This window comes from Balaenoptera physalus, assembly GCF_965194825.1.
Source record: "Balaenoptera physalus genome assembly, chromosome: X".
Taxonomy (NCBI): Eukaryota; Metazoa; Chordata; class Mammalia; order Artiodactyla; family Balaenopteridae; genus Balaenoptera; species Balaenoptera physalus.
The window spans coordinates 61,651,190-61,663,444 of record NC_138903.1 but is presented as its reverse complement, the minus strand read 5'-3'; the positions used below and the strand labels follow the sequence as shown (position 1 = coordinate 61,663,444).

Sequence of the window (12,255 nt, the reverse complement as noted above, 5' to 3'; positions counted from 1 at the left end):
ACTTTGCTGTCTCAAACTGCTATCAAGAAGCTTCTAGTCTTGACCTTCCCAACCCTTCTGATTTGCTCCTGCCCCAGACATTAGCAGAGCAAGCTGTCAATTATGGAGGAGAAACACTGACCCAGCCAGTACCATACCCAAAATGAGGTTCTCATCATTGGGATCAAGTGTCAAAACAGGAGGCTCCAGGAACCGGGGCATGGCCTGAGCATCCCAAATGATATTGTCCTCCCAGCGTCCATACACTAGCTCCTCATTGTCAATGGGAAAAATGGAGTACCAAGGTTTGTCATCATCCAGGGTTGCTGCAAAACCTAGTCAAAACATGAGGAAACAATAACAAACAAAACATTTATGCCCCCTTCAATTCTAGCAAAGGGAAAAGGAGCAAATGCTAGTAGTTACTCATGTGGCTACTGAAAAGGAACCTAGTGGATACAGTGTACTTTTAAAAATGTTGCAGGGCTTCCTTGGTGGCGCAGTGGTTGAGAGTCTGCCTGCCAATGCAGGGTACACGGGTTCGAGCCCTGGTCTGGGAGGATCCCACGTGCTGCAGAGCAACTGGGCCTGTGAGCCACAACTACTGAGCCTGCGAGTCTGGAGCCTGTGCTCCACAACAAGAGAGGCCTCGATGGTGAGAGGCCCGCACACCGTGATGAGGAGTGGCCCCTACTTGCCGCGGCTGGAGAGAGCCCTCACGCAGAAACGAAGACCCAACACAGCCATAAATAAATAAAAATCTTAAAAAAAAAAAAATGTTGCAGACAAAAATGTTCACTGCAATGTTTTTTTATAATAGTCAAAATTTAAACAGCTAAATGTTTAATAACAGACTGATTAAATAAATTATGGTAATAAATGATGGTAAAATATGCTAACAATAAATGTAGTAAAATATATTATATTTAAAATACAATAATTATTGGTAAATTATGAAAACATCCATGTATGACTGCTATGTAACTAATAAAGTGTTTAGATAGAAGGGAAGGAAAAAGAAAAAAAACTATTTCTTAGATTTAGAAGACATTTTTGGTTTTCCTCTGAATTATAAAAGAAATCCAGATTAACTCAAGAAAATTTGGAAAATACAGGAAAGGTATAAAGAAAACTGCGACGCTGTTTGTGATCTTACAAACTAGAAGGAACCACTGGGAATCCCATAGTATATTCCCTTTTAGTAAACTTTCTGTTTATATAGTGTGTTTTTCTTTTTCACTTATGCAAACAGGGTATCAAATATGCCCCTTCACATCTGGGGGTTTTTTTCCATTTAAAATGAGTTTCCCATGTCATTAAACATTTTTATGAAGAGCTTTAAATGACGTAAAATAATATTACATTACGTGAAAAACACAACATGTAAAATTGTACCTATAGGAATGAGCTCAGCTATATACACACAAAAGACAGAAAACTGAAAGAAAAATACACCAAAAAGTTAAAGCTGATAGTCTCTAGATGGTAGGATTACCAGTGATTTTTGACACTGTACTGTATCTTCAAAGTTTTCTACATTAAGCATAGCATACCTTTTTTGAGTGTCCACGTGTATTTAAGGAGGAAAAAAGCAAATTCTAGAATGATAAAGATAAAGGGCCTTTGGAAACAAAAGTAGACTATAAAGATAAAAGCATTGTTACAGTTCAGAAAGATCTTTAACTTCAAAGTAGTTTTCACATTTTTCTAATGAGAAATCAGAGTCCAACCTAGCTCATTAACAGTGTAAAAAAAACATTACAGACTAGAATCAGGGCTCAGATCCAAAACATTTCACTGTCCCTCAGCAGCCAAGATCACAGCTAAGCCTACTTAAGATGACTGAGATGAAGGACAGTTTGTGCTGGACACAGCAGGCACAGATGCACACCTTGTTGAACATTGTAAGCCATGGCATTCCTAGTCATGCTGGAAGGAAGCCAGCCTGCCAAGCTTGCACGCTGTGGTTTTGTCCCTTTGTGTTTGACATCCTCCCCATCCCAGATGATATCATCCTCCCAATGCAGCTGTGTCACCATCAGGAAGTTTTCATCAGCCAGAAGATCAGTGCCACTGCTTTCCTCAAGTTTCCTGAAGTCCTACACAAGCAGGAGAGGAACAACAAATCCCTGAATGGTCACTCGTCAGAGTTCCCACTCCAAATCCCACAACAGATACATCAAATGTGGTCTCTGACTTGAGAGAAGAACCTGATGACGAAGGGGTATCTGCCTCCTCCCACTCCTAGTCTGGCGCAGCACTCATCTCACAAACAGAATCCTTGCAGTGGGGCCAAGTTGCCAGGGTGATATACCACACCAAACAAAAGGCTTGGACACCTCAATCTCCCACGAAGGAAACCCTACCTAGTGTCTCCCCAGTTGAAAAGTAAAGTAAAACTGATAGGGCTCTGGGCACAGTGATTCCTTTCTTACATACCAGTGTTACTTACCTCCATCATTCTACATTTCATCACAGGTTCAAGTTCCATCTTTCTCAGTTTGAAGCCATAGTCAAACCCACTGCCATCTTCAGGAACACCCAGCATATCATACCACAGTCTAGCAGGACCATAACGCCACTCAGCCACTCTTGGTTTGGTGTCTGTCACTTTATCTGTATCTCCAGTTGACTGGGAAAACTTGGACTCCACAGGAGCCATCATTGTGATCTGTAACAGAATAAAGTAGAGGGGAGGAAGATATCCTGATCCCAGATGCCCTAAGGCTACAGGGAGTTAACAGGCAGGAGGGGAACTTAGAGGAGCCATAAGGATGATTCTTGAACAGGACTGCAGTTAGAATGTAAACAATGGAGGTATATCATGGCATACTCTATCATTCAACTTTCCTACTCATCAGTGTATCACCATCTGCCTGCCCCCAATACTTTTCTATTACAACAGGGAAGGGACAGCCACTGGGACTGAAATCGTGATTACTTAATGATAATCAGCACAGGACACTGCCTGCTAAGGTATTATTTTCAATTTAGACATAAGCTAGGGAGAACTCATTTGTTCCCCTCTTAGATCTTAATTCCAGATCTCTACTTTGCCTACTTCATCATCAGAGAGACACTGCTCTGGAGGTGGTGGTGGAGCGTAGTCATAGTTCCACAAAGATTTCTGGTTGACTTCTGATTCTACTGAGCACTCCACCTCCTGGATCTGCTCTTCCTGTATTAGTTCACGGTGCTTCTTCTTCCTCTTTCTCCGAGCACTCCGCCAAACAGATGGGACATTCTTCCCTGGTCCAAAAAGACGTAGGAAGCGTAACACCTAGAACACAAAACATGCTTCTATGTCAGAGACTCAACGTCAGATAGGAAAACAGTAGCTCTGAGTCTGGAAACTCCCTTGAGGATTCTACTCAACTGTGAGGGAGGGATCAAGAAATGCTGAACTCAGATTTATAACATCTACCAAGAAAGTAAAGTGCTCCTTAATAATTTGGACTAGTTCTTTTAAAACAGAAAGGACAACTTCTAATGAGAATTATATAAATCACATGTACTATCAATGCACAAAACTTAAAAAAAGGAAACCTTTAGATTCTACCCATTCCGTATTCAGTATCTTTTTTTTTTTTTTTTTTTTTTTTATTAATTTTATTTTTGGTTGTGTTGGGTCTTCGCTTCTGTGCTAGGGCTTTCTCCAGTTGTGGCAAGCGGGGGCCACTCTTCATCGCGGTGCGCGGGCCTCTCACTATCGCGGCCTCTCCTGTTGCGGAGCACGGGCTCCAGATGCGCAGGCTCAGCAATTGTGGCTCACGGGCCCAGCCGCTCCGCAGCACGTGGGATCCCCCCAGACCAGGGCTCGAGCCCGTGTCCCCTGCATTAGCAGGCAGATTCTCAACCACTGCGCCACCAGGGAAGCCCCCGTATTCAGTATCTTAACAACACAACTCAGTATCTACAAGAGGGCAGTGGTTTGCAATGTGGGCATTCTCCATAGAAAGTACCTTCCCAGGACGAAATTCTGGGAAAAGTTCTGTGACACTCGGCAACAGCTTGGTGGCATCATGCTGCATAATCCCAGCCAATGGTAGGGTCAGCTTTCCATCCTCAGATTCTGCCTGTGTTGCTTCCTGAGGTCCCATCTCAGATTCTGAGTCAGAGGAACTACTGAAGTCCACTTTCTCTGAGGCCAAAGAGGAAGGGGCAATGATGGAGGGCAAGATGATGCCTTCTCCATCCTCAGACACTGCAACAAGGAAGAGAAACCCCTTTGGCATGTAACTGTGAGCATATTTCCTCAAATTCAGCCAACACCCACTCTAGGCTTAAGCACGGCTCAGTGGCAGGGGATACAGTTCCAAGCACCCAGATTACTAGTATGCAACCCAGAAAACTCATTCCAACTCATCATCTCCCACCATCCCCAACTCACCTTGTACCTGGTACCCTGGGGTTGTGATGAGAGAAAACAAACACTATTACTACATTTACTACTTTCTGTAAGTATATTAGGTTAAAGAAATGTGACCAATAGAAAAATTACATAACACTTTTATACCAGTCAGGCCTCATGTCCGATTCAGGGACCCATAAACTGGAGAGATTTTTTAAGCCCACAGGGTAACAATGAAATTATTTAGCATAAAATAAGATCTATGCCACAAAGTTACCAAATGCTACTTAGCCTGCAGACTAAGAAGGAAATGGCTTAAAACTCTAATAGGAGACACTTAGGTTGACATAAGCCTCAAAATACAGGAGATCAAAGACACTGCTCTTCCCCAATCTTCTAGCCTAGAACAGGGTTACTTACTGCTGTTGCAGACATAGGAATAGGTGAGATGATCATTAAAGACCCTGCCTTTGAAATCTCTGACTCTGACAGCTGGCTCTAAATGACTTATACACATTCTAGGTGCCTTCCTATTTAATCATTTCTTTTAAAGAGAGCCATCTAAACAGGTAGTTTCCAAATACCAGTACAGATCAGTTGCATCAGAAATTACTTGGGGGAATTCTCTGAAATCCCTGAGCTCTACCTCAGATCTTCTGAATCAGATTCTCCAAGGCTGAGAGTCAGAAATCTGTATTTTTTTTAAAGACTTGAGGTGATGCTGATGGGCAGCCAGATTTGAGAACCACACTGACCTAAACTACTTTTTCTTGAGCGCATGTTAAAATACTGTTGTCAAATGTTTTAAAAGTAAAATTTCCCTTTAATACGGAAATTTGAAAATTGTATGAATCACTTCTAGAAGTTGTGTCTTTTCCTAGCAGCTTAATTTTGATAGCCCCCTATGAGCATGCCAAAAATTTGGATCAGGAATGGAACTTGCCCCTTAGACAAAAATAGACAGTCTCTACTTACCACCAGTAATAGCATCCTGGTCCTTATCCTTCTTCATTGGTCCTGGGGGTGGAGGTGGAGGAGGCATCAACTTGCAATCAATGTCTTCACAATCAGCATCATAGTCATCCTCATCATAATCTAATAAAACCAAGAAAGTGATCTCCTCAATATCCAGAATGTCACACAACAGCCTTGAGCTCCCTTGTCATTCAAGAATTTAAAGCACCACATGAAGAACTAGGCAGATGCCTTGAGAACACACAACAGATGCAGCTTCTGCCTTCAGAAAGAGATGACACCATATCACCAAGTGCTGTTAACACCATGTATATCTCATACAGGAATTTAGAAAGCGCCCAAGAACTGTTTAAAACCTTTGCTCCTTCTCCTGGTCAAACCCTGTTCCTTTATTTTCATGCTACTCAATCTCATAACTGAATTTAACATTCTTCTTTCCTCTGTCAGCTTAAGACTGGACTTTTTTCTCACCTCCCAAGTCTTTGACACATTTTTTTCTGTCTACCTTCTATAGTCTGTTATTCTTTTCACTACCCTTTAACCAGTGGCATCACTCAATACTTAGTCCTGAACACTCTGCTTTTATTCCTCTATACACTCTCCATTCCCTTTCTAAAGAATCACCTTTATCCAGACTAAACTCAAATCTGTTATGTCTTGCCCTGACTTAGCCCCTCTACAATTGCACTGCATGTTCTGCTGCCTGAAGAGCTTTTCCATTCATATATTCAACAACTGCATTTCGTATCACACTGAAATATCCTTCAACTCTTTTAAATTCCCTTTTGTTACTATCAATACCACCTCCATCCTCATTTTCCCAGCTTATGATTTTAGCCTCCTGTCTCCTTCATCAATCTCTTACCCCCAACACACCTTTTCCAATCAATCATTAATAGTAGTCATTATAGCAACTTCTATTCACTGAGCTCCCATTATGTGCCATGTACTTTTAGCTATTTTACCTATAATCCTCCCAATAATGCTGCAAAGTAGGAATTATTCTGAGATACAGAAGTGAAGTGACTTAGGGTCATACATGTTTTAAGTGACAAAGTCAGAATTCAAGCCTGGTTTAACAACAAAGTGTCTTTCCAACACGCTTCCTCACTCGCCAAGTCCTACCGATGTTTTATCAGCAACTCTCAAGTCTGACCCTGCCTATCATTTTCCACAATTGTCACCCTACTCCAGACCTTGATAACTTTACATCTAGCCCACAAGAACTGTCTCCAAGTTAGTCTGCTCCTTTACCCTTTTTCTAATCAAAACCCCAAAGCAACAAGCATCACTTTTCACTTTCATTTAGGAAGGAAAGACAACTAACATTTATGGAGCATCCACCATGACACTGTCCTATGTAGGTGCTTTCATACCATGTGATAATGAACTTGAATTCCCACCAAAGTCCTATTAATGAGGTAGGTATTAATACACTTACTGCAGAAAAAAAACTGACAGATTATTACAAATGAGAAATCCAAGCCTCAGAGACTGAGCAACTTTCCCAGGGTCAAACTAAATATGGAGTTGGGACTTGAACCTATGACATTCTGACTCCAAAGTCCATCTTCTTTTCATTATACCATCCTGCTTCTTACTCAACAATCTGTATCAGTTTACAATTCTTTATGGCAGCAAACCCCAAGCAATGCGTACATAAAGGTGCTGTCAAATTGCTCTATGGTTGGTTCTTACTATTTGGTGTTTGTTTTCCACTCCTTCCAAGAAAACCTGCTGGCCAATTCCCTGCACACTACTTGCTTATTTCTATCTCCAAACCTTTATGCAAGCCATGTTTCCAAACCACAATACCCTGCTGCGTCCTCTTCATCAAACCTTATCTTTCAAAATTTTGCTCAAAATTCACCTCCATGAAGCCTCTTCTAATGACCTCCATCTACTTCTAATTATTCCAAAGAAACACCCTTATCAATTAAGCCGTGTGAAGGGGCCAATGCCAGGGAAGGAGGAAGCTAAGGGCATAGATAAAGGTACCCTCAGAGGACAAGAGAACTTGGAAATGAGCTTCCCACAGTACTGAGACTCTATCAAATACAGCATCCTCCTTTTCCAGGAGGTCAGCTCACAAAACCCAACTAAGAACCGCTCACCTATCCTCTTCCTTACCATCCCTAGCCAAGACAACAAATCCAAAACTGAAAATTACAACATGCCCTGAAAAATCAGAGCTGCTACCACCTCCCCCTCAGCCTATGTCAGGGTGCTCAAACAAATAGTTATGCTATTTGACTTAGCCAGTCTGGCAGCCCTTCAAAATTAAGTGTAACACTCTATACAGAAATATGAGCTGGCAACTAGTTTATGTCTTCTTATTATTAATAATTATGTTTTGCATTCATTTATCTCACCTTCCCCAAATGATAACAATATCCCTGAAAGTAAGGCCTGTATCTTCTATTTTTCTAGGTTACTTCTTGTGTATGTGGTGCAGTTAATTCTCTTTATATAAGAAGCACCCAAATCTATTAACTGGCTCTGAAGAAACTAAGTTCAGCTCTTTACCAAGGTTTTATCTATACTTCTCAGCAGCCTGAAATCTAATTCAAAGAGGTGGATAATGAATAAACAGTGAACAACTTCACACAAAGCCCCAAACAGTGAAAGGTAGTATAGGGCAGTGGAAAGAATGAACTAGGATCAGCAAGTCTAGGTTCCAGACTACAGAGCCGAGCTCCTCAAAAATCAGAAAATGGATTTTATTATCTTTGTACTTTACTATCACAGTTTATAGGACATAACGGGTGCTCAATGCCTAATAAACTGAAATGCTGAATTAGAAGGTCTGCCACTAGCTAACTACAGAACTTTTGATAAAGTTCCACATTTTATTAAAGTTTTCTGAAGTTCCAGGTTTCCATATCTATGAGGAGGTAAAGAATAAATAACCACTAAAACCCCTTCAAACTCTGACATTTTGATTCTATAATGTAGCACCTTATACCAGGGAGGAAAACCTATGTTGTGGGCAAGCATTAAGCGCACTGTGTCGCCCAGGTAGTGAGTGATTAACAGAAGTTGAGCTGATAAATACATGTGCTCGTTTATATACAACATTGCATACTTAATCTTTCTTGAACTACCAATTCCTTGAGGGCAAAGACTGAGTTTAAATAGCATCTAAAACAGTACTGTGAACCCCATAGGTACTCAAATACCAGATGATAAGGAGAAAAGAATTATCATCCTTATTTGGCATTCACCAAGAATTTGGGACTAACCAGTATGAGGAATAAAAGCCTGAGTATAGTAACGCTGCCCCAGAACACAAAAGAGGACAGCAGCTACTTGGAACTGAGCTGACAAAGGGAGAGAAGCAAAGACATAAACAGCAGAAACAATGACAGAAAGCTTGGATAGAAACAAACTGGACTACACAGCAAGAAAATGTACTGGAGTGCTCTTACTGATGGCACCAAAGAATCACCTGCATGGCAAAGGGGCTGCAAGGTCCCCATTGTTTGCTGGTATCTTCGGCTTTCATCTTCTGCTACCTCATTAATGTCTGAATAGTCCACAGCATCTTCTGTACTCCTGATCCATCCTATAAATAAAAGGGGGGGGTAGATCTAAACAAAGAGCAAGAAACTTTCACTCCCTCAGATAATTCCCATTGAAAAGTACATGTACAGTAAGTGGCTAGCCTCCTCCCCCACCTTACTCCCCATGACCCAGACTTCACCTTCATCATTTACCAGGGCACCGTCAGTCCCAATCCATTCTTCATTTGCTGTGAGTTCAGTGATCAGGCTGCCCAGACCCAAAGCCCCCAAGCCTGCCAAGTGCTTCTTACACTCCTGAAAAAGGGACAGCACCAGAATCAAAGACAATACCTAAACCTAAGTTTCCCACACCCGCAAGGCTTATTTCCCAGATCCACGACAAAGCTATAAATCCATCTGAAAAACGACTCGGCAGTGTGCTAAAAGCAGCATCATATCTGAGAACTGTAAAGTACATCTTCCACTAAACTCCACATTGATCAGATCTTTATTAACACATCATGTCCAATTTCATCACCATCCTTTAAACTAATGTAAGGAAAGATTATTCAAGGAACCCCCACCAAGACTAAATAAATGGAACAGCAGTTGCCTGAATAAAGGCTAAGGAAACTGAGGTCATTCCGATCAGAGAAAGCAAGGCAAGAACTTTACTGCTGTCTTTATTGTGTGTTGCAGGGAATGAGGAATATTGGTCAGTATTTTCTCCTTGAGGAGACGAACTTAAGATAGGTGAGTGTCAGGCACAAGAAACAATTTCATGAATGTCAGTGAACGGTGGGAAAACTATGTAAGAAGTGCACTGGGACCAGAAGGGGTCTGCCCCGGATGGTTTGAACATTGGCTGTTCTAAGAACTGGGACCTGAACCACGTGATTTGGTGCAGGTCCTGTCCTCTCGCTCTAGAGCCACCTCTAGTCAGCGGTGGCACAAACGCAGTTTCAAGAATCTCCAAGGTTCTCGTAGCAAAGGTTTGAAAGCACTCTCACTAGGTTAAGCTGCTATTTTTCCATCTAACTAGCTCCAAAGCCACCCATATCAGCGCCGCTGACGTCCCAGAGCTTGCCTACTGTTCTCCTCTCGTCTCCACCCTCGCCCACACTGAGCCCCCTCGCTCTCCGTTACTGCACGATCTACTGGCATGGCAACTGCTTCTCTGGTCCTCTTCGCGTACGTTAAGTGCGCCCTCTCACTGAGGGAGGGCCGCATCGCCCTCTTTTTCCGGTTCTTAAGACCACTCACCTCTCCTCACTCCACCTTTTCCTTAGCCGATCCACCCCCAGCCCTATCCCCACGCCCACCCCCTCACATCATCCAAGACGCTTTCCCCCTCCAGCTGCCCGGCTCCATTGATGTTGCCGAAAAGGAAACCGGTTAAAGAAAATGGGCCGCCTCCAGCGGAATCTTCATCGCTGTCCGTGTCTGACATGATGGCGGCGTCGGCGCCGGCAGCCGCTACGGGGAACAGCAAATCCCAACCTCGCCCCACAAGCCGGAAACAAATATCCATGTCGCCCAGAAGTGACTCACAGAGTTCAGTGACCAGCCCCTACCGGATGCGGAATAAAGAAAAAAAGAACCGGAAAGGCCGCCAGTCCTACGAGAAAGGAGAATTGGTGTCACTACCTTACTAGAGGCTTTTGATTGGACTATACGCGATCAGGAGGCTGGATCTGTGAAAAGCGGTTAGTCAAAGAAAATGTTCGGTCCCGCCCCCTTCCACTTACCTAAGCAGGAGCTGTCTCAGTGCACTGGGGGGGAGCGCTTCCTAGGTCACGTGACCTACGTCCTGGTAACCGCACGTAACCACGCCACAGGACACGGAAGTAAAGATTAGAACCGGTTTTTCTTGTCTGTGTTGTCTCCTCCTGTACTGTTTCGTTCGAAAGAGAAACTGGCAGTGTGCCAAAGGTACCTTTGCAGTTAGTTGTTTTTGAATTGACATTTACCCGTAGAAATGGATTTCCTCCCCCCTTTTTTTGGGGGGAAATGTGAAAGTAAAAGGTAAGTAAAACGAGCAGACGACCCTTCACCTAGGTTCACAATTTTAACATTTTTTTTTAAAGATAACTGCAACTTTTTTCAAAGTTATTTATTTATTTATTTATTTATGCATGTGTTGGGTCTTCGTTTCCGTGCGGGGGCTTTCTCTAGTTGCGGCGAGCGGGGACCACTCTTAATCGCGGTGCGCGGGCCTCTCACTATCGCGGCCTCTTGTTGCGGAGCACGGGCCCCAGACGCGCAGGCTCAGTAGTTGTGGCTCACGGGCCCAGTTGCTCCGCGGCATGTGGGATCTTCCCAGACCAGGGCTCGAACCCGTGTCCCCTGCATTGGTAGGCAGATTCTCAACCACTGCGCCACCAGGAAAGCCCCCACAATTTTAACAGGTTTTTTTTCCTGAACCATTTAAAAGTGAGTTACAGATATCGTGATTCTTCACCCCTAAAAATAGACTTTTTTCTACACAACCACAATACCATTAGCACATCTTTAAAGCTTAACATTAATTCAATATCATTTAACATACAGTCCGTATTTAAATTTCCTCAATTGTCCTAATTGGAGCATTTTACATTTCAATCCGGGATCCACTCAAGGTTCATGCATTGTATTTGTTTATCTCCCTTTAGTCTCTTAATCCAGAATCCACCAGCATTTTTCTTTGTGTTGCATGACACTACGTATTTGGAAGAATCCAGGGAAGTTGTCTTGAAAATATTCTATAGGCTGAATTCGTCTAATCTTTTCTTCAAAGTGATTCCGGTTAAATATCTTACCGGTCATCAGAAGGCACAATGTCAGGTTGTTCCAATGTTGGTGATGCTAAATTTGATCACTTCAAAAAAGTGGTGTCCACCAGATCTCTCCATCGCAATGGCACATTTTTCCTTTTGTATTAGTAAGTAACCTATGGGGTGGTACTTTGAAATTCTGTGAATATTCTGTTCTCTATCGCCCTTGCACCCAAAGGTTTTAGCATCCGTCGATGATCGTTGCCTGAATCAATTATATTGGAAGAGTGCAAAAGGGTGATTTTTCTAATTCTTAATTCCTTCTATATTTATTAACTGGACTTAACTCAGTAAAGAACTTTCCCTTTTCTTACGTCCTTTCTTGTATTTTTATTTTAATGTGTTACAATCTAACAGCATCATTATCCTTTTTGATCCTCAAACTGTTACAAATTTGTCCAATAGTTCCCACTTCACTCTGGCTCCTGTATCCTTTTGACATGACCCCAATTAGTCTTTGAGCACTTCCTTGCTTGTTGGCACAAGATGTTCCAGGCTCACTCTGTGCATTCCCTGTCCTGGATCTGATATAAGCCATTTCTCCAAGGAGCCCTGGTTCCTTTTAGTGGGGAATGGTGTTTAGAAAGTGGGGCATCGGGACTTCCCTGGTGGTCCAGCGGCTAAGACTCCGCCC

At 42.6% G+C, this 12,255-nt stretch overlaps 1 protein-coding gene across 17 annotated transcripts in view; it reads right to left on the bottom strand.

Moving 5' to 3' along the window:
- TAF1 (TATA-box binding protein associated factor 1) overlaps nucleotides 1-10,993 on the bottom strand; it is a 112,943-nt gene extending 101,950 nt beyond the window's left edge. For 8 of the 17 annotated variants that reach the window (XR_014258676.1, XR_014258677.1, XM_082445940.1 and 5 more), the window contains exons 1-9: nucleotides 10,139-10,993; nucleotides 9,009-9,123; nucleotides 8,754-8,870; nucleotides 5,306-5,425; nucleotides 3,942-4,183; nucleotides 3,041-3,259; nucleotides 2,432-2,650; nucleotides 1,871-2,078; nucleotides 138-314 (exon numbers count right to left, since the gene is read on the bottom strand). Coding sequence is in view for 15 of the 17 variants with exons in the window: in XM_082445940.1 (XP_082302066.1) it covers nucleotides 138-314; nucleotides 1,871-2,078; nucleotides 2,432-2,650; nucleotides 3,041-3,259; nucleotides 3,942-4,183; nucleotides 5,306-5,425; nucleotides 8,754-8,870; nucleotides 9,009-9,123; nucleotides 10,139-10,339 (1,618 nt within the window). In the remaining 2 variants the exon portion in view is untranslated. Of the gene's footprint in view, nucleotides 1-137; nucleotides 315-1,870; nucleotides 2,079-2,431; nucleotides 2,651-3,040; nucleotides 3,260-3,941; nucleotides 4,184-5,305; nucleotides 5,426-8,753; nucleotides 8,871-9,008; nucleotides 9,124-10,138 lie in introns of those variants that run through there. The other 9 variants (XM_082445931.1, XM_082445938.1, XM_082445929.1 and 6 more) reach the window with 6 other exon arrangements.
- Between the last annotated feature and the right edge of the window lie 1,262 nt (nucleotides 10,994-12,255).